At 38.0% G+C, this 20,644-nt stretch overlaps 1 protein-coding gene across 1 annotated transcript; it reads right to left on the reverse strand.

The window, feature by feature from the left end:
* Positions 1–7,844: 7,844 nt before the first annotated feature.
* LOC119665490 lies at positions 7,845–11,732 on the reverse strand. Its single transcript, XM_038074712.1, has one exon. The coding sequence runs from the start codon at positions 11,730–11,732 to the stop codon at positions 7,845–7,847; it is 3,888 nt and encodes a 1,295-aa protein (XP_037930640.1).
* Positions 11,733–20,644: the final 8,912 nt, after the last annotated feature.

A 20,644-nucleotide genomic window follows, 5' to 3' on the forward strand; every position in this document is an offset into this window, starting at 1 on the left:
TTTATAAATTTAAAATTTGATTGGTACAACGTCGTGGGTATAGCTGCCTACACAAAAAACAACACTCACTTGAATATATGTGATCGACGGTTCCTGCAACAAAAATTGTTAAGTACGTATAAGAACATAAACTTAACCAACTCACCGCAGCCTCCCGCAATACAGTATCACCACACGCTATACCAAACCGCAACAGGCCACCCCACAACAACAAACATCCAGCAATCGAAGTAATACTCATTTTTTAAATTGATTGTTTTATTAATTATAATTATAATTATTTGATTATAATTTATCTTTTGTTTTTAAAAACAAAAAAAAACACGTTTTAAAAAAAAAACACTTCGACCGGCACAACACATTGTAAAATTATGGAATCAAAACAAAAGAACTGTCAAACTAAAAAAGCTTTTATGCAAAGTTGTGGAACTAGGCCAAACCTTAAAGAATAAAAACAAGTTCCAGCTTCCACAAGAGTAAGAAATGGAATTCGCCCTAAAGCTGGACTTTCACTGGTGCATTGCAGAGGGGTCAGTTAACGAGCTTCGATCAACGGTCATTGAACTTTAACGTAATTACAGCCGGCACCGTTGATAAAAGTGCGTGCGCCAGGAAGAAGCTTTCTTCTTTTTTGATTTATTCAACAACTAAAGGTACGAGGAAAAATTGTGGTTGTGGATTCGTCAGCTGAGACTATTGTGTTAATATATAAGTGAAATTATTCATTTGCTAAGATATTTTAATATTTTTCTTGTAACATATGGAAATTAAAAATTGAAATTTAAACAAAGTAAATATAAACAAAGACTGGATCCTGTACGTGAAATTAAAGAATTGTTAATATATAAATTCTAGTAACTTTCTCCTAATCTGTGAAAATTTAAATTTTATTTTAAACTAAAGAGACATATGTGTAGAATTGATGTTATTGATTTATAAGTGGAATTATACATTTGCTAAGATATAATATTTTCTTGTAACTTATGGAAATTAAAAATTGAAATGTAAACAAAGTAAATATATACAAAGACTGGATTCTGTATATGAAATTAAAGAATTGTGTTAATATATAAATTCTAGTAACTTTCTTTTAATCTGTGAAAATTTAAACTTTATTTTAAATTAAAGAGATATATGCATAGAATTGATTTTGTTGATTTATAAGTAGAATTTTATTTGTAAATAAAATAAATATATGAAAACTGGAGTTCGCTAACAAAACTACTTAATTGTTAAATTATAATCTTTATCAATTTCCTCCGAGTGGTGAAGAATTAGAAGGGTGAGCCAAATATAGATATACAACAGCACGTTTGGTAGACAGAGGTAAGCAAGATTCAGGGCTTTAATAGTATCTGAATCTAGGTTGCACGGGGTATAACACACGTAGCTTTAACAGTCACGTGTGTCTATACCATAGTGTCGGAAGCGAAAGGTAGCTTTAACAGTAACCTAACGTCTCTGGCCCCTGGACGCTTTAACAGTGAACGGCGTGTTATCTGCGACCTATAACACAATACACGTAGCTTTAACAGTCACGTATGTCTGTGTTATATCGTGTCGGCTGTCTGCCGTGTTAGTATTTGCAACACATCTCCAACTCAGTTCAACATCGATTTTATTTAGTTTCGGTCAGCTTGTTTCGCAATCAATCACTTTGGAGCAATCAGAAGTCACTGGGTCCCACCAAATAAATTTCTTGTGTGGACCTTGGCGATGGCTGAGTTCAACCCCAGCTTCATACGAACCACAAGAAAGATTCATTACAACTTTTGAAAGAATGGGAAGGAGGCTTACTGGACGATAGGATTTTACATCTTCAGCTGGTTTTTCTGGTTTTAGTATCATCTTTATTTCGGCAACTTTCTATTGAGCTGGGATGAAACTTTTTAATAAGAATGCATTTAAAAGATGACTAATAAATATTAAAGGAACATTTGGAAGTTTTTTAAGGATTTCAGCAGTTATGATGTCATACCCAGGTGTCTTTTGATTTTTAAGAGATTTAATTGTAGAAATTATTTCTCGCTTTTAAAATTTGGAAACATTGACATCTATTGCTGGATCGCCAGTCATATCAGTGGAGTAAAAACGTTTTTTAGATGGCTTACGAAAAGTTGAGCTTTTTCAGACGGTTTTTTCGTCCAAGTATTATCTGTTTTTTTAAGTGGGGGTCGTTAATCTATCGTATTATTTACTTTTTTATTTGCTTTCCATAGAGAATAGTGAGATAAGTTAGACGTGTCGAGGCTATGTAAGAACTGCTGTGTATTTATTCGGGCACAATTTTATCAGATTTTTATATAGAGTCACTGTCTCAATTTATTTATTTAAATTTGTGATCACTGTGTTGTGTAAAAAATGTGATCACTGTAAAAAAACATTACGACTATCCCTACGACTTTAAAACTTTATTAACCTTTCAATCTTAAGCAAACATCGGCATCGAGTTACGAGGAACCAATAACAAGAATACTCTGGCTATTACCGAATATCCTGTATTACTCTGAATAAGGTTACAGTTTAGATATCAAATATAGAAATATTGTTAGATTTAAGCAAGTGGCCTAATAAATAAATATTAAAAATAAATACTTAAAACACTGTATTCTACTATTTATAAATGCAATGGCAACAACCCGGAACCAACCGATGAAAAATCTGCGCCCATTGATAACTTTACATTAGCAATAATATAGTTCCAGCTGAAGTTATGTGGAAGTCCCAAATCAATGTTCATTCTTCGAATGCCGTAAGCGTTTATTGTTGTATTGTTGGCTGCATAAAGTTTGATGTATTCTGAAATTACATTTGTGTTTTGTACAGTGAAAAGAAATGAAGTGATGGATATTGCTGAGCCAGTGTTGACATAAAAATTTGATTTAACATATTCCTTCTATCACGAACATGAGGGTTGTTTTCGCTTTTGGAGTTAAACGACTTGTTATCGCCTGCTGCACACTGGTTATAACGATTAGTGTTTCCCAAGTTGGAATTTCGCTCATTCAATGTTACAGAGAAATTACATTGTTGTTGGCGTTTCGTAGCATTGACATAAAAACATGCGTAGTGAAAGCATAAATTGTTGCGGCTTGGGCTGCACTGCCTGCTGCTCCTTCGAATATAACGAACAGATCTGAGTGCTGATGTCAACCTGCTGACATTTGCTATTAGCTGCTGGACTGAAGTTTCAAGTGCTAGTACTCTCGATTGTAGAGATGGAACCGTTTTCTTCTCATGGCTAACTGTCGCATCAGTGCACTGTGACGTAGCCATAACATACTGCGAAGATGCCATGTTGTCCATAATTCGATCGGCCAATTCTGCTATTTGATCTATTTTAATTACTGGGTAACCGTTGTAGTCTGAGGCCTGCCAATGCTTCCACAGTAACGTGAGTGCCGGTTACATTTCGCATTTCTCTGAGTAGTTGCGATGGCTGTTTGTTTGATAGCTCTAAGTTCGTCAATAATTTCACAAACTGTTTTTGTTTCGACTTACCACATCTCTTTGCTAACTCATTTTTTAAAGTTATATATATTTTTGACGTGGAAGGACACTTCGCAATGTCTGCGTCCTAATGTAAAGTGTCTGTATCTATTGCTGTTATTACCTTGTAAAATTTTTACGCTTTTGCAGTAATCCGATGCACGTATAAAAATCCCTTTATTTTTGAAACCACAATTCTGAATCCGACTGGAAAAACTGAGGCAACTTAATTATGCTAACTGCTCCTACGTCCTGCTTGTATTCAAGTTGCTGATTTGTTTATTCATTGTCTGTATTCATATTGCTACTTCTTGGCCCAATTTCACTGATGTCGTTGCTTGTTCTTTTCGGGATCACCAGTGTGGTATTTCTGAATTACAATTTAATTATTAATTGTATCTCCGAAGTAATTGTATAATTTGAAAGCCTTAATTCTTATGATATTCAATAAGCACTTTAACTTATTGAATATTGCTTATTGGTTATAGATTAAGCACTTGAAACTTACTCTATATAAAGCAGAATTAGGTTTGACGGGAATCAAAGAATAGTTTTTATTGATTGATTACTTTCTTTATTGTTTCAATTTCTTTTATACAATTTTTGTGCAATAATTTTATTAATAATAATTATACCTCAGCAACAAATTAATTGGAACACTGTTAATAATGCAAAATGCAACGTTGCATATTTCACCGTTGCTCCAGTTAAGTTGTTGCCTCAGCTTAACATAAATATTCAAAATAAATTATTTCACAATTGCTAAATTGCTTAAAATATAAATTGAATGACACAATTTAACAATGTGAAATAATTTATTTATTACTTAATTTCTACCTTAACATTCTCCCCTCCGTTGAGTAGTATAATAATAACTCAACTACTTATACTTCCACAACGAGCTGTTGCCGTCTTGGGGTAGGTTGTGGATATGCTGTGGACTCAGATTGAGGTGAATCATCTTTTCGTCGGGTTTGTTTACACTTCTTCATAGATTTGTATATTATGTAAGTGCAACACAATGTCAGCAGTAAAATAGTTCCCACGTAACTAATTATATGGTGTGGTTGAGAAACTGGTTCGGCCTTAACTGAAAACTTATCCATAGCCTTTAACCTTTGATGTAACATGGATAGTTCTTTCAGTTGTGTTTCAAGATGATCGTCAGCCTTGTTGATGATTGTTTTTATTTCATTTGGTGTAGTTATGGATGCAAGCTGTTCTACATGAACAAATGATGAATGAACTACAGATGGCAACGAGTAATGACCTTGAATTGTAACTAGATTGTTTCTTATTGTACATTCTGGTCGTAAAGTTAGAATGCCCGATCCTTCTATTGTGACTTGATTTAATTGTGTTCCGCAAACAGATGACATCTCAGTTTTATTCACTGTAGCATATATCCATTGATTTGTTTGTTCCATTTTCGTCCAAACCATCTTATTGGATAACTGTGTTAATCTGCAGCTTGTTGTGGTTCGATTATTAAATAATTCTATCTCACACGTATGAGTTTCTGAGTATCTGCCTAGTTTTATATGCTTTCTAGAACAAATATACACCGCCTTGTTCGGAATTTGACAATTATCTAGCTCATTTTCTCGCAGGGGAATGTATTGATCTCGAAATGTGTTTACTGCTATAAACGAGACATCACTTTTGATTGTTAAAATGGTGTTGTTTATAACTGTTGGTATGGGTAATATTCTGAATAGTTCCATGTCATAGGAATCTATAAGTGGTACCTTAATAACAAATATGATTTGTTCCTTAGTTACTGCTCCAGATATTTCCATTATTCTGTAGAGTTGAACTAAATCATCTTGATTAACCGGAAATCGTCGAGATGGCGGAATATGACTTCTTATATGCTTAATCTCATTTTTTAGTTGTTGAGGTGATAACAATAGAGGACTTATTTTTCCGTGATGAGAGTCAATTAAAACATTTATAATTTCCGCTTGTATTCTTTGCAAATTAGCACCCATCAGTGTCAATTGTATTGCAATTGATATGAATATCTGCGTAATTTTAATTTGTTCGGTTTCATTGTCGATTCGATTTAGTACTTGGCTAATTTGATCTTGAAGTTGACCAAGTTGACTATTAACAGTTTCTTCATCACGTTTAAGTATATTTAATGTTGAATCTATTATGGAGGTTTGATTCTGCAGCAATCTAGCTAGGTGGTTATCATCTTCCTTTAGCTGATTTATTGTTTGTGACATATCCTCTGCATAATTTGAGTCCAGAACCCCAAATAAAGCCTTTGCCACATTTCCAACGAGGTTTATGGCTCCTCGTTTATCTCGTCTGTTGTTTAATAAAATCTTCTCCTGTAGGATATCATCTCTTGTATGCTCAAACGTACCTACGAGCGTGTGACAAGCCGAACCCTGCTGTAGTTTGATGCACAATTTATCTAGTGCAGAAATTCCATTAACGAATGTGTTACATTGGGTCTGTACCGGAGCTAATTCATAATAAACAACCATTTTCCATTCACCTGTTACCATCTGAACAGTGCCCATATTTTCGAAGTAGAGACCAATACTTGAATTAAGCTGTGTTGTGGTTACAGGATTGCCCAATATAATTGGCAGAAAGAATAGTGTGAGAATAATTGCGAATAATGTTGTTTGTTGGGGCAACTTTATTTTCTTTGATGGAACTACCAAGGTATCTTCCTGGCTTATGTTTGAATGATGTTTTCGTTTTTCTTCTTTCTCTTCATCTTCTCGAAACAGTGGAGCAAGCCGATGAATAGGTCGTTTACAAATTCCTGCAACTGTCTTCACTTCCACTACTCGTACCATGCCGTCATCGCCGTGAAACACTTTTGTAACACGACCTAAGGGCCAATTGAGTGGAGCTGTATTGTCTTCCTTGATTATGACCAACGTGTTTTCTTTGACATTGTCAACAGGAACCTTCCATTTATGTCGCTGTTGTAGTTCTGTTAAGTACTCAGCGTTCCATCTTTTCCAAAATTCAAGTCTCAAATGAGAAACCAATTTTCACCTAGTAAGTAGGTTGTGATTTGTCCCATGAACATTGGTGTCTATAGGTGAAGTAAGTGGTTCACCAATTAGGAAGTGACCTGGTGTCAATGCGGCAAGATCGTTTGGATCTGATGACATTGGTGTTAATGGTCTTGAGTTCAATATTGCTTCAATTTCCACAATGATCGTTTCCAACTCTTCATAGGTTAATGAAGCTGTTGATGTACTTCGAACTAAATGATATTTAGCTGATTTAACAGCTGCCTCCCAAAGACCCCCGAAATGTGGAGTTCGAGGTGGAATGAATTTAAATATGATTAATTTATCACTGCATGTTTGAACTATTTTATTTTGAACAGAAGTTCTACGTAGCAGTTCGGATAATTCATTTAATTTATTGTTCGCACCAACAAAATTTGTAGCATTGTCACAATGCAGCGTCTTGCAATGTCCTCGTCGAGCTATGAACCTCTTCAGTGCACCAATAAATGCATCAGAAGTTAAGTCGCTCACCACTTCTAAATGGACTGCTTTTGTGGCAAAACAACAAAACACTGCTACATAGACCTTGTGTGGTCTTTTTCCTCTGATTTTGTAATGAACCCAAAATGGTCCACAAAAATCTACTCCTGCATTGTAGAATGGCCTTGAAGGTTGAACTCTAGCTGGTGGTAACTGACCCATTATTTGTTGAAATGTTGTTGGTCTGCTTCTTGTGCAGCGGACACAATGTTGAACCGTTGATCGAGCCATTATCTTTCCCTTGATGGGCCAAAATTGAAGTCGGATTTGTGACAATAATGCTTGTGCACCACAATGCATGTTTTTTCTATGAACATCAACGAAAACAGTTTTCACAATTGGATCATTATATGGCAATACCATTGGATGTTTGGTATCATAAGCTATAAGTGATGATGAAAGTCGACCTCCGACTCTTAGAATTCCGTTACTATCTAAGAATGGACTTAAACTAGAGAGAGAACTAGTTTTGTGCACTGTTCCATTTGAGTGTAATTGCTGCAATTCTTCCCTGAAATCGCTTTGTTGTATTATACGTATGATTATTTGTAATGATGAGTTCAACTCGTCTGGACTTAATATTAAAGAGGTAGTGTGCCTGTTGTCTTTGCCTTTGGAGTATTTTACAAATCGTAGTGCGTACGCAATGATTCGTTGCAATCTTGCAAACGAGTTTCTATAATTGATCTTATAGATGAAATCTTCAGTAATGCTGGTGATTGCTGAAGTTACGATTGAAGGTTGTGTTGAGCATTGCATTTCAAGCGCCCTCCCTTTGGTTTCAGAATGATCAGTTATAAGATGTTCCTGAGCAATTGGACCTGGCCATTATGATTCCCTTCCATATATAAGCAGTGGTCCAAAAAACCACATGTGACTGGAATGTAATTCCGTAGGTTGTAAACCCCTTGATAGGTGATCTGCTGGATTTAATTTGGACCTTACATGACACCATTGGCTTGCATTAGATATTTCATGAATTCGTACTACTCTATGTGCTACAAATGTTTGAAAAATATTTGAGTTAGAGTTGATCCAGTATAATACAACTTGTGAGTCTGTCCATAAAAAAGATTTGTGGTTATCGTATACAAGATCTTGTTTAACCTTCGCTAACAGTTGGGCTCCCAGAAATGCTGCACACAATTCTAATCGTGGAATTGTTTGCCTTCTTAATGGCGCTACTCTTGATTTTGAGCAAAGTAGCCGTACTGTGATTGTACCTGTTTTTAGAATCGCTCTTACATAGATTGCTGCTCCATATGCCTTTTCAGATGCATCTACAAAGCAATGTAATTGAATATCTAATGGAATTTCGTGGTTTAAAACATGTCTCGGAATGATCATATTATTAATTTCTTGCAGTCTTGACCGAAACTTAACCCATTCGGCTTCATATTCATGAGGTAACGGATCATCCCAGGTCGTCTTTAATTCCCAAATTCGTTGAACAAATATTTTTGCTGTGACTATGATTGGTGCTACCAATCCCAATGGGTCATAAACTCTTGCTAAGTCTGAAGCTACTGAACGCTTAGTAAAAGTTGTACATGGTGTTATACTTGTTGTTATGCACAAATTATCAAGCTGTGGTGTCCAAATCATTCCCAAAGTCTTAGCTGTTTTGAACGAACAAGTAGAAATATCCCAACAGACTTCTTGATCATGTGGTGAAATGTTTTGTAGTAATTGTGGGTGATTAGCGCACCATTTTCTTGGCTTAAAACCATATGATTTCAAAATGTTAATTAGTTGTTCTTGAATCACCTTAGCCTCTATCAGACTGTTAGAACCACATAATCCATCATCGACATAGAAATCTCTTCTTAGGGTCTCTGCTCCAAATGGATAAGTACCAGAACTTTCTCTAGCTAAAGTTTGTAAACATTTGGTAGCTAAGTATGGAGCTGATCGAGTCCCATATGTCACAGTTTTTAGTTTATAAAATCGTAGCGGCTCTTGTGGATTATTTCTCCAAATGATTAATTGTAGCATTTGATCTTCTGGGTGAATAAGTATTTGCCTATACATTTTCTCAATGTCCGTTGTGAAAGCGTATCTTGGAATTCTGAATCGTAATAATATTGAGAATAGATCGCTCTGTACCACAGGACCAGTATGCATAATGTCATTTAATGATCGACCTGATGAAGTTTTACTAGATGCATTAAACACAACACGTAATTTTGTCGTGGTGCTATCTGGTTTTATCACGCAATGATGAGGAATGAAATAATGTGAGGCCATGATGTCATCAGGTTGAATTTCTTCCATGTGACCGAGATCTTTATACTCAGTCATAAACTGCACGTATTGTGCCCTTAATGCTTCATTTTTTGACAGCCGTCGTTCAAGAGAGAAAAATCTGCGTTGTGCAATTTCACTAGAGGATCCTAATGTTGATACACTGTCAATAAGTGGCAATTTCACAATAAATCTGCCTTCTTTAGTACGTTTCAAGTTTTCCACAAAATGAGTTTCACATAATTTTTCTTGATCAGACAGTAGTTTTGAATTTTGTGCTGATTCTTCAAGATCCCAAAATCGGACGAGGAGATTATTTAGCGAATCTTCTTCTTCGCTAAACATACAACAGACAGCGTCACCTTTTGCTGTTTCTGATAGTTTGCCACTTACAACCCATCCAAGAGTAGTATTCTGGAGTATTGGTTTGTTGACTCCCAATTGGATTTGCCCTGACGTTAAGAGATGTGGATAAAATTCAGCTCCTAATAATACGTCTATTTTTTGTGGCTCATTGAAGTTAGGATCAGCTAATGTAATATTTTTTGGAATGTTCCATGAACTGATATTGACACATTGTGTTGGTTGTGGAGCAATAATATGTGGTAACACAAATGCTTCTAAATTTGTATTGAAATTGCTATTCATTGATTTAAAGACAGTGCTGATTCTTTGACGAGCACCCTTTGTGGTGTTACCAACTCCATTTATACGCATTGATGTTGCTTTTGGAGTTATTCCTAGTCGATGAGCTACCCTCTCGGTCATTAAATTAACTTGAGAACCTGAGTCTAATAATGCTCTACATTGAATTTCTTGGCCGTTATGTGCCAATAATCTTATAGTTGCTGTTCCTAAGAATACATATTGCTGTTTATTGTCCTTTCTTGCAATAGTTAATGATGCTTGATGATCAACGCTTAAACCTGTGCTTACATTGCGTTGAGTATTGTTAGACTTTGGTATTGTTGTTTGTTTTTCAGTGCCATTAACCCATGAGTTTACATGTAGTAAAGAGTTGTGTTTTTGATTACATTTGATACAATTGCCTGATTTACAGTTGTATGCTATATGACCTGGTCGCAAACAGTTACGACATAAGTTTTGTTTTTTAACAAATTGTAGTCGTTCAAAAGTATTTGCTTGTAAGAACCCTTTGCATTGGTATATTTGATGTAAATCTTGCTTACAATATATGCATGATTGCCTGGTTGATTTGTTGATTGTTGCGGTATTACATACCTTTACGTTATTATTGGTAGTACTCTTTTGGCCGATTGCTTCCAGAGTTTGAAAACGTGTTTCAATGAAACTTAGAAACCCTGTCATTGATTGTAATTCCTTTGGCCTTGCCAATGATTGCTCATACAACGTATGTGTAGTTGCATCCAGCTTCTTTGTTAATAAATGAAGGAGGAGTGGATCCCAATGAACTGTTTGAACATTTAAGTTATTTAATGCCAACAAACATTCATGTATGACATCATGTAGTGACTTTAGAGACATTGCAGTGCCAGAGCATTGAGGTTGTCCGAGCAGCCGTTGTATTAACATGGTTGTTAATATCCTCTTATTCCTGTATCTCTCCTGAAGTATCTTCCATGCTACGTCGTAACTATCATTGGTAGTTGGCAGATGTCTGATGAGCCTCTCTGCTTCTCCTGATAAATTATTTTTTAAAAACCACATCTTTTGTACCTTGGGTAGTGATTGGTTGTCTACCATTTGAGAGAACATATCATAAAATTGTGTCCATTTAAGATAATCTCCGTCAAATCTCGGTATAGACACCTTCGGTAATTGAATTGGATTGTTAGTTACCTCTGTTGTAACTACATGTGGTTGTTTTGTTATTATCAGCTCAGAAATTGAAATCAAAGTTTGTTGTATTAATTCCTCTAATTGTTGATATTCGTCTATATTGTAACCAATTGATAGTGGGTCACTAGCGATTTCCCATATATTAAAATTGAGTTCCTCAATTTCTTGCCACAACTTGTTGATTTTTATTTTGTATATTTCCAACGCAGTAAACGTGTTTGATCCCAAATCTCCTTGGACCTTCTCCAATAGTCGTTTTAATGATATTTTCATTCCCATTTGCTTGTTAATGAGACATGAAATTTCTGTTTGTTTAGATACTTGCGACTTCTTGCTGAGATTTGCTTCATCACTGAACTCCTGTAGTTGCTGAGTGAATCGAGCAATGTAACATTCTGCTAAGTCTTTAGTTTTTAAATAATCCTCATTAGTAAAATATTCATGAGTGGTTTCGACATCTGACAACTCTCTGATACGGTTGTCATTTTCTTCAAATTCAGACCATATATTAGTTAAACGCCTTTTACGTTCTTCAAAGTAAGCCTTATTCAATTTCCTTTCTTTTGGATCCTCTTTGAAATTCGAAATCAATTTCTGGATTAATTGACCCAGTTGTTGCTGTTCGAGAATTAGCCCCTCAAAAGTTTCCATATTTGTTTCCAGCAAATCAGGTACCTTGGTGCTTGTAATGTGTTCGCAGCTCACACTGTTGTGCTCTTGCTATTTTATTGAAAGCTCACACTTGTTGTGCTTTTGCCTTTTATCTGCTTGAAGCTCACACTGTTGTGCTCTTGCTTCGACGCCTTAATGAAGTAGTATGTGATCGTGATCTTTGGTCACGTCCTTGATTTACGTCCTTGATCTACGTCGATCACGTCGGGGTCACCAAAATTTATGTATATTTAAAATACCTTAATCCTTATAATATTCAATAAGCACTTTAACTTATTGAATATTGCTAATTGGTTATAGATTAAGCACTTGAAACTTACTCTATATAAAGCAGAATTAGGTTTTTAGACGAGAATCAAAGAATAGTTTTTATTGATTGATTACTTTCTTTATTGTTTCAATTTCTTTTATACAATTTTTGTGCAATAATTTTATTAATAATAATTATACCTCAGCAACAAATTAATTGGAACACTGTTAATAATGCAAAATGCAACGTTGCATATTTCACCGTTGCTCCAGTTAAGTTGTTGCCTCAGCTTAACATAAATATTCAAAATAAATTATTTCACAATTGCTAAATTGCTTAAAATATAAATTGAATGACACAATTTAACAATGTGAAATAATTTATTTATTACTTAATTTCTACCTTAACAATCTGTTTTTAATATTTATTATTTTACGACCATTAATTGTTTTACATGTAATCATGTGATTTTTTCTTTTGCTACTGAAAAGACGCGCTAAATATTAATGGACGCTGGACCATTAAGTTATACGGTATTTACACTGGCTGAATAGCTCATTCTTGCATACAAAATTACAAGCGCGAATGCATTCCATTTTAATACATTCTGTATGAATGCGTCCCACAAAAAAAGGTAAACAAATGTTTTGTGGTTGTATTTTCATGAAAACGATACACCTTTTTTTAGAACTTCTACTTCCCAAAAAGTAATTAATCGAAATTAAAAATATGTTTTAAGTTTATATTGCAAGGTTTGAAGGCATATATAACCGTCATGCAACATTTTTTTTGGCACAGGCCAAAAATCAAATCAATAGACAAGTTGAAAAATCAGCTGTTAGAAACGGGAACAAATGAATTACAACGAATGTACACACTCCAAAATGGCTCATTCAAAACGAGCCATTTTCGGCCAATGAAAACGTCATATTAGTTACTGTTCATAATTTTGTTTTTACATCACGCCAGATGGTGTTAAGCTGGTTAATGTGTGGCGTTCACTTTGCCATCTACCGGGAAATTAAAACCAAAAATAATCTTTTTTGTGTGAACAAGCAACCAACTTTAAGTAGACGTCAAATAAAATAGTCAATCAGCAATAAGTATGTTTTTTATTTTGTATAAACTTATGGCACAACAGCCATAAATTGGTGACCACTACAGAAACAATCACGCAAACTTCAAAAAATAAAAAAAACGTAAACTGCAAAAACCAGGCGAAACTTTTTAACCAGATTTAGATTTAGATTTGTCAAAGTTCTACACAATAATCATTGCGCTGGAGGCAGAAACGGTGCAACAAGTTGCAGATATGCAAAAAATCCGCCTGAAACAGGTAAATACGACAAATTAAACAAGGAACTAATTTCTCGTTTTTCCGAATTGTCAGAAAAGCAGCTCATGAAGTTGCTCACTGTTCTGGAACTTTTAAACAAAAAACCAAGCCAACTGGTACGTGAAATGCGCACGTTAGCAGGCGCAAATGTCTCAGAGGAGACATTGACAACACTGTGGTTGCAACGTATGTCAAACAACGTACGATGCATTCTAACAGCATGCAAAACCACAAGTATAGATGAGTTAGCAGAAATAGCTGATAGAATATTAGACAACAGTCCAGTACCATCTTACGCAATGACTACAAATGCCAACAAATTGAATGACGCAATGAAACTCCGGGTAACAACCCGCAAAATATGTTGAAATAACAAATTTCAACAGGTACCAACTACCGTTAAAATTTTTTGCGACACTTCTACTTTTACAGGTCGTCCTTTCATTCCTCAATCCTTAAGACGAAGAATATTCGACACAGTTCACAACTTATCCCATTCCGGTAATAGAGCAACAAAAAACAAATAAGTCAGAAGTATGTTTGGCCGTCGTTAAAAAAAAACATTACGCGGTGGACTCGAACCTGTATTGCATGTCAGAAATCAAAACTTAGTCGGCATAATCAATTTCTTCCTAAAAAATTTCAACACACAAGTCAACGATTTGACCACGTACATGTAGACATTATCATAGTGCCTGAACATAAAGGGTATAGGTACTGCCTCACGATGATCGACAGGTTCACTCGGTGGCCAGAAATCATGGCCTTAAAGGACATGTCTGCAGAAACTGTAGCAACGCAATTTTATTCAACATGGATTGCGAGATTTGGTTCTCCTAAAACTATAACGACCGACCAAGGTACGCAATTTGAATCAGCACTTTTTGAGTCACTTGGTAGACTAATAGGTGCAAAACGCATTCAAACAACTGCGTATCACCCAGCATCAAACGGGATGATATAGAGATGGCACAGATCATTAAAAATCGCGTTAATGTGCAGCACTAAGTTTAACTGGTTTGAGACTCTACCTACGGTTCTCCTGGGCATAAAAACTGTCTGGAAAGAAGTCATAAATGCCTCTGCAGCTGAAATGTTGTATGGAACGACATTAAGATTGTCGGATGAATTTTTCAGCGATGAATCTGACACAGATGAACAGCAGTCATTTTTATGCAAGTTTAAAGAGTTTAATCAAAACTTTAAATCAACTCCAGCAGCGGATCACATCAAGAGACATATATTTGTTCACAAGGATCTTTATACATGCACGCAATTATTTTTACGCATTGATCACAATAAAAAACTACTCGAACCTCCATATTCAAGGCCCTTCAAAGTTATCAAACGCATTAACGACCGTCTTTTTACAATCGAAATAAATGGAACAAACGTTAATGTCGCTGCAGAGCGATTAAAACCCGCATTCACGGTTGAAGATCCACAGCAAATGAAGCCTCCACTGAAAATATGTAGCAATCCAGTTAAAAGGTCAGACATCAAAAAGCAAGTGACGTTTGCAGACACAGCAACAACATTTCCATCGTGACTAGCGCACTGAGGAGGGAGTAGCTGAGGCGTTTACATTGCCATCTACCGGCAAAGTACAACCAAAAATGAATTTTTTTGTATGAATAAGCAACTAACTTCAAGTAGATGCCAAATAAAATGGACAATCAGCAATAAGTGTGTTTTTTATTTATTTTTATTTTTATTTTATGGTAAAACAGCTATAAATGTGTCACATATTGTTCACAATATGAATGCATCAGTTGTTGCATTTACAAAAGAATATGCAATGGTTCATAAAAAATAACAAATTACTCGAAATCCACAAATAACAATGCTTTCTTCGATTATTACTAGAAGCTAAATGAAGTGCTGGACTTTGTTAAGTACGGACAGTAAATATTATTTAGGACGTGTGCGAGTTAGGCTAAGTTGATGCTAAACCAAACAATTTTTTAATAAAAGACTAAGTAAAAAAAGAAAATACGATAAATGATTTAATGAATGATACTAAATATTTTGTATAGAAAAACAATAAGTGATTTTGTAATATCGTAATGCATTTTATATATCGTAATTTGAAAACATTGATTTATGTCGTTCCTCGTAACATATGTTGTCGTCTTGTGTGGCGGCCTGGTGAGTAATTATAACTCCTCCCCCCTTAGAGTAAAGCGATGGTCACAAGGAATTGCTTGGCGTAGGAGCGATAGTATCCGAGGTGTCGGGGTGTAAGTTAGATGGCCTCCACGTGGTGCACCCTGGGTAATGCTAAATGATCTATCTCTCACCGGACACTGTCCCTTTCATGGGCTCCAGTATCCGCTGGCAACGACCGCTTTTTCGTCCTCGGACTACTCTACTGATCAATTTCTCTGTTTTTGATCGCCTTGGGCTGGTGGTTACAGGTTTCTGGACCTAGTTGTCTTCTGACACGGTAGCACCGGGGTGACACTCGCGTGTGAACGGCTCCAGGCTAAGTCTGTGGCTGCCTCCGTCCCGTTAAAACCCTGGCAGGCCTCAAAGTACGTTCTGCATCCGTCGCCATTAAGTTGGCCGTGTAGGTTCGGTTGTAGCTGGGCTCCCGATTAGCACTGATCTGGCTCTGAGCACCTGTTTCCCATAAGGACTGGTGCCAACCCTCGCATGGCCTCCCTGCACTTGCATAGATAACCATGGGATCTTCGCCGGTGACTACACTCACGGGTTTCAGATAGCGGCTTTGAGTGGGGACCCAACAGAATGAATAATAATAAAAATAAAACTAATAAACAAACCTCCAACCCTTCGGGGGGACGCTCAAGCCTTACTAGGCAAGCGTCTGTCAATCCGTCTAGACCTCTCTCTCAGACGGCATTACTAAGCACAGCTTCGTCATCGAGCACCTCGGCGTCTATGCCAGGTAGCAACGCTGCCTCTTGTTCTTCTGCAGGCGCACCGGTCAAAGCGAATTTGCTGACCGCTCCACCAGCAACCAACACCAACTCCAATTCCGGTGTAAAATCTCATGTCAACCCCTCGACGAGGGCGTATAGAACACGGAGGACAGCTCACCGTATTCTTGCTAGGCTAAACGCCGCCGACCCTTCTTCGCTAACAGAAAGCGACAAGGCAAAAATAACTTGGGCAAGGGAGAATGTCAAAGTCCGTCCCGCCGATTTTATAAAAAATACCTCTGCCCCTGTGCAAAAACGACAAAGGTCGACTGAACAGGCTGGACAGTCAGCAACGTCCACATCTTCGAAGCGTCCCAAGCTGGGACCTTCAAAACCCTCCAAACCTCTTAGTGAAATCATTAAGGAGAGTCTGACTTGGGCCATAATTGATACTGGCAACAGTGACGGCACCATTTCCCCAGTTAACTGGAAAAAGGTCGAGCGGGCTCTCCTGAAGGTTTATATGGAAGTCGTGGCTCTTCACCCTGGCCCTTCGCCTTGCTGTCGTGACGCAGGCTGGTACCAGGGTCATATAAAAATAATTGCTTGTTCCGATCAACGCTCGGCGGATATATACAAAGAAGCAATTGGTAAACTTGGGGAACTCTGGCCTGGCGCACAGCTTAAAGCTGTTTCTATGGATAATATTCCACAGCGCCCTCGCTCCAAAGTGTGGCTTCCTTCGGAGCTCTCTTCGCCTGAGGAGATTCTCGCACTTCTTAAGGCAAGCAACCCAGATCTTCCTACCCACGACTGGAAGGTTGCTAAGGTCAGCGAACCCAGAGGCGACTTCATAGAGGCTCTCGTCGTTCTTAACGAACAATCGCTCGCCCCCCTTCAAGCCCGAAATCGGGTGATCAACTATGGCTTCGGGTCGGTCACCCTTAGAATTTACAAAAGCGACTCCCAAGTCGCCCGACAACAACCTTCTGGGGTTGTCTCTTCAGATCCGGTCTCTGATTGCAGGGCTGTTGTTGCTGATACTAATATCACCGAAGACGGGGTAAGTGACAAAATCAGTATCCTTTCCTCCGACGATGGAGGCAGTATTTTCTCGTCATCCGAATTGGTTGGCGAACTTTTTACAGATATGGCGCTGTCCCGCGAACCCTCACCGATGTCGGACGAGGACAAGCTGAACAGCACCGTGGTTGGAAACACGTAGGTATGTTGAAGGTTGTGCAAATTAACCTCCAACACTCGAAATCTGCCTCGGCAGCCTTAATCCTCCGCCTGGCTGATAAAGGAGAGGACATCATTCTAATCCAGGAACCTTGGGTTGTTAATAATCGGGTTTGTGGTCTGTATGCAAACGGATACCGTATTGTATTCGTAGAAGGTCAAGGTAAACCCAGATCTTGTATTCTAGTAAAAAACAACATTGATGCCTTTTTACTTCCTAGATTTAGCAATAACGACAACATAGCCTTGGCCATCGAACACGAGGCAAAGGCTCTTTGGATTGTCTCAGCTTACATGGCACATGATCATGATGCCACTCCACCTCATGATTCTCTAAGGCTTCTGACATCAGAGGCGAATAGTTAAACGATCCCGGTTATTATTGGAGCCGATGCCAATGCACATCACGAAATGTGGGGCAGCACCGACACCAACGAGCGAGGTGAGTGTCTTTTTGATTTCATTCTTGCAGGCAACTTTATGATCGCTAATAAAGGTAGTGAACCAACATTCATGACTTCTAATCGAACGGAAGTACTCGACATTACCCTCATTAGCGAACACTTTTCCAATTTTCTCAAAAACTGGTCTGTATCACAGGACTGCTCCTTTTCGGACCATAGATACATAATGTTTGACCTGGACCTGTTGGTGAACTTTGAAATAATTAGATCACCCAAGCCTGTCAATAGGAAACGTACCGAATGGTCCACTTTTCGATCAACTCTTGAGTCTAGCTTACAGCCGGACACCCCCACTATTTTGAACTGCTCCGATATCGAACGGACAGTCGACCTCCTCACGGCAGCAATCAAAGGCGCTACAGATGCGGCTTGTAAGCCCTCAATATTTCGTGGAAAACCTAAACCACCATGGTGGAATCTAGATATTATAGATCTCCGCAAATGTTGTAGAAAACTTTTCAATGATGCTAAAGCAACCGGTAATTGGGCACTATATAAGGAAAAGCTTAGGGAATTTAAATATGCCATTCGGCGGGCCAAAACAGCAGCTTGGAAAAATTTCTGTGGTAACATAGAAACTTCTTCTGAGTCTAGTCGACTGCGTAAAATTCTTAATTCCTCCCATAAGACCCTAGATTGTATCCGGGCCCCAACGGTCAATGGACTAACTCTAGCAAGGAAACTTTAGATATTCTGCTAGACACTCATTTCCCAGGGAGTGTAGCCTCTGATGCGTATGCATCAGCACAGTTCGAGTCACCTACGCTGGCTATCTCCAATCCTTTTCAAGTGACCTACACGCAAATAAGGTGGGCCATCAAAACTTTTCAACCATATAAGTCTCCAGGTCTGGACGGCATCATTCCTGCCGACATCCAACAAGGTGAATTTGTCATTCTTCCCTGGCTTTTTAGTATATATAACAGCTGCCTTAAACTTATGTATATTCCCAGTAGTTGGAGAATCGCTCGAGTAGTATTCCTTCCCAAAGTAGGGAGAACGACACACTCCAGCGCCAAAGACTATAGGCCCATTAGTCTGTCCTCCTTCCTTCTAAAAGTACTGGAAAGGGTTCTTGATCTTCATATCAGAAACACTATAAACCCCGGACTTCTTTCTTCATCACAGCATGCATACACTAAAGGCAAGTCTGTCGACACGGCGCTTCATGCTCTCATTTCACAAGTTGATTATTCCATCTCTCTCAGGGAATATACACTTGCAACTTTTCTAGACATTGAAGGCGCTTTCAATAATGTGTGCCCAAATGGTATCGTTAAATCTCTTTCAAATCTAAACCTTGATGAAAGTCTGGTGAAGTTTGTAGAGGTCCTTCTCAAAACAAGAATTTATCACCTCCGATATCGGAAGTTTTAAATCATGTAGAACAGTTTGTCGGGGAACACCACAGGGTGGGGTACTTTCCCCACTGTTGTGGAACATAGCGGTTAACACCTTGCTGAAACTTTTGGAACGATCAGGATGTAGCGTAATAGCTTATGCCGATGACATTGCTATCGCTTCATCGGGTAAATTTCCCCAGGTTTTATCGAACGTTATTAATTCCGCGCTCGTCACGATAACCGAATGGTGTAGAGAATTTGATCTTGATATTAACCCTGGTAAGACGGAGGTCATTCTCTTCACTAGAAAATACAAAATTCCTTCCTTCTCCCTTCCCAAGATAAAAAACATTACACTGAGCTTAAGCTCGAGCGTCAAATATCTGGGCCTCATAATGGATTCTAAACTCAATTGGAAGGTTGAGAGAGTCCGCAAAGCTACGTGTGCCACTTACTGCTGTAGAAGAGCTATAGGTCGTAGCTGGGGTCTTCAACCTCGTATTTTAAATTGGCTCTATACGGCAGTTATTGAACCTACTCTGCTTTATGGGGTTGCTTTCTGGTGGCAAGCCACTGAAAAGGCATGTCACTCCAAACTTATTGACAAAACTAGGAGAATATCCGCTCTTCAAATCACCGGTGCTTTGCGCTCCACTCCCACTAAGGCCCTTTTCACTCTGCTTCACTGGTTACCATCGCGGCTTCTTGTAAAACAGCAAGCTAAGATTGTAGCAACCAGACTAAATGCTCTTTCACGCTGGTCTAGAATTGATACAGGACATGCGATCATACTGAATCAGGATCTTCCAGCCACCTTATCAATCGACTACAAGTGTTCCTACTCCGACCTTAACCAGGGGTTTAAAGTTCTTATACCTAGCAGAGAAGACTGGACCCTTGGAAGAGTATCTACCCCTAATACAATAGATATCTACACAGATGGCTCCAAAATAGACAATCGAGTCGGCTGTGGCATTTTCTCGGAAAGATTAGGTCTTAGTGTCTCGCTTCGACTTCCTAACTACTGTAGTGTTTTCCAAGCAGAAGTAATGGCTATCCATTATGTTGTAAAATGGATCCTTGACAATTGTACCTCTGTAGAAAGCTATTCGATTTTCTCGGACAGTCAGGCTGCCGTTAAATCACTGGTAAGCACCTCAGCCTCATCAATTATTACGCAAAATTGCCGTGTTTCTCTCAATGACCTAGCTATGTGTGCTAACGTTCAACTTATCTGGGTTCCTGGTCATAGGGATATTGCGGGTAACTGCAGGGCGGACGAGCTTGCCAAGACGGGGGCTCTTCTCCCTGATATTCATCTATTAGAAATTGGTGTTCCACTTGCAACAGTTAAACTGGCAATTAAACAAA

This window comes from Teleopsis dalmanni, chromosome 1 (genome assembly GCF_002237135.1).
Source record: "Teleopsis dalmanni isolate 2A chromosome 1, ASM223713v2, whole genome shotgun sequence".
Classification (NCBI taxonomy): Eukaryota; Metazoa; Arthropoda; class Insecta; order Diptera; family Diopsidae; genus Teleopsis; species Teleopsis dalmanni.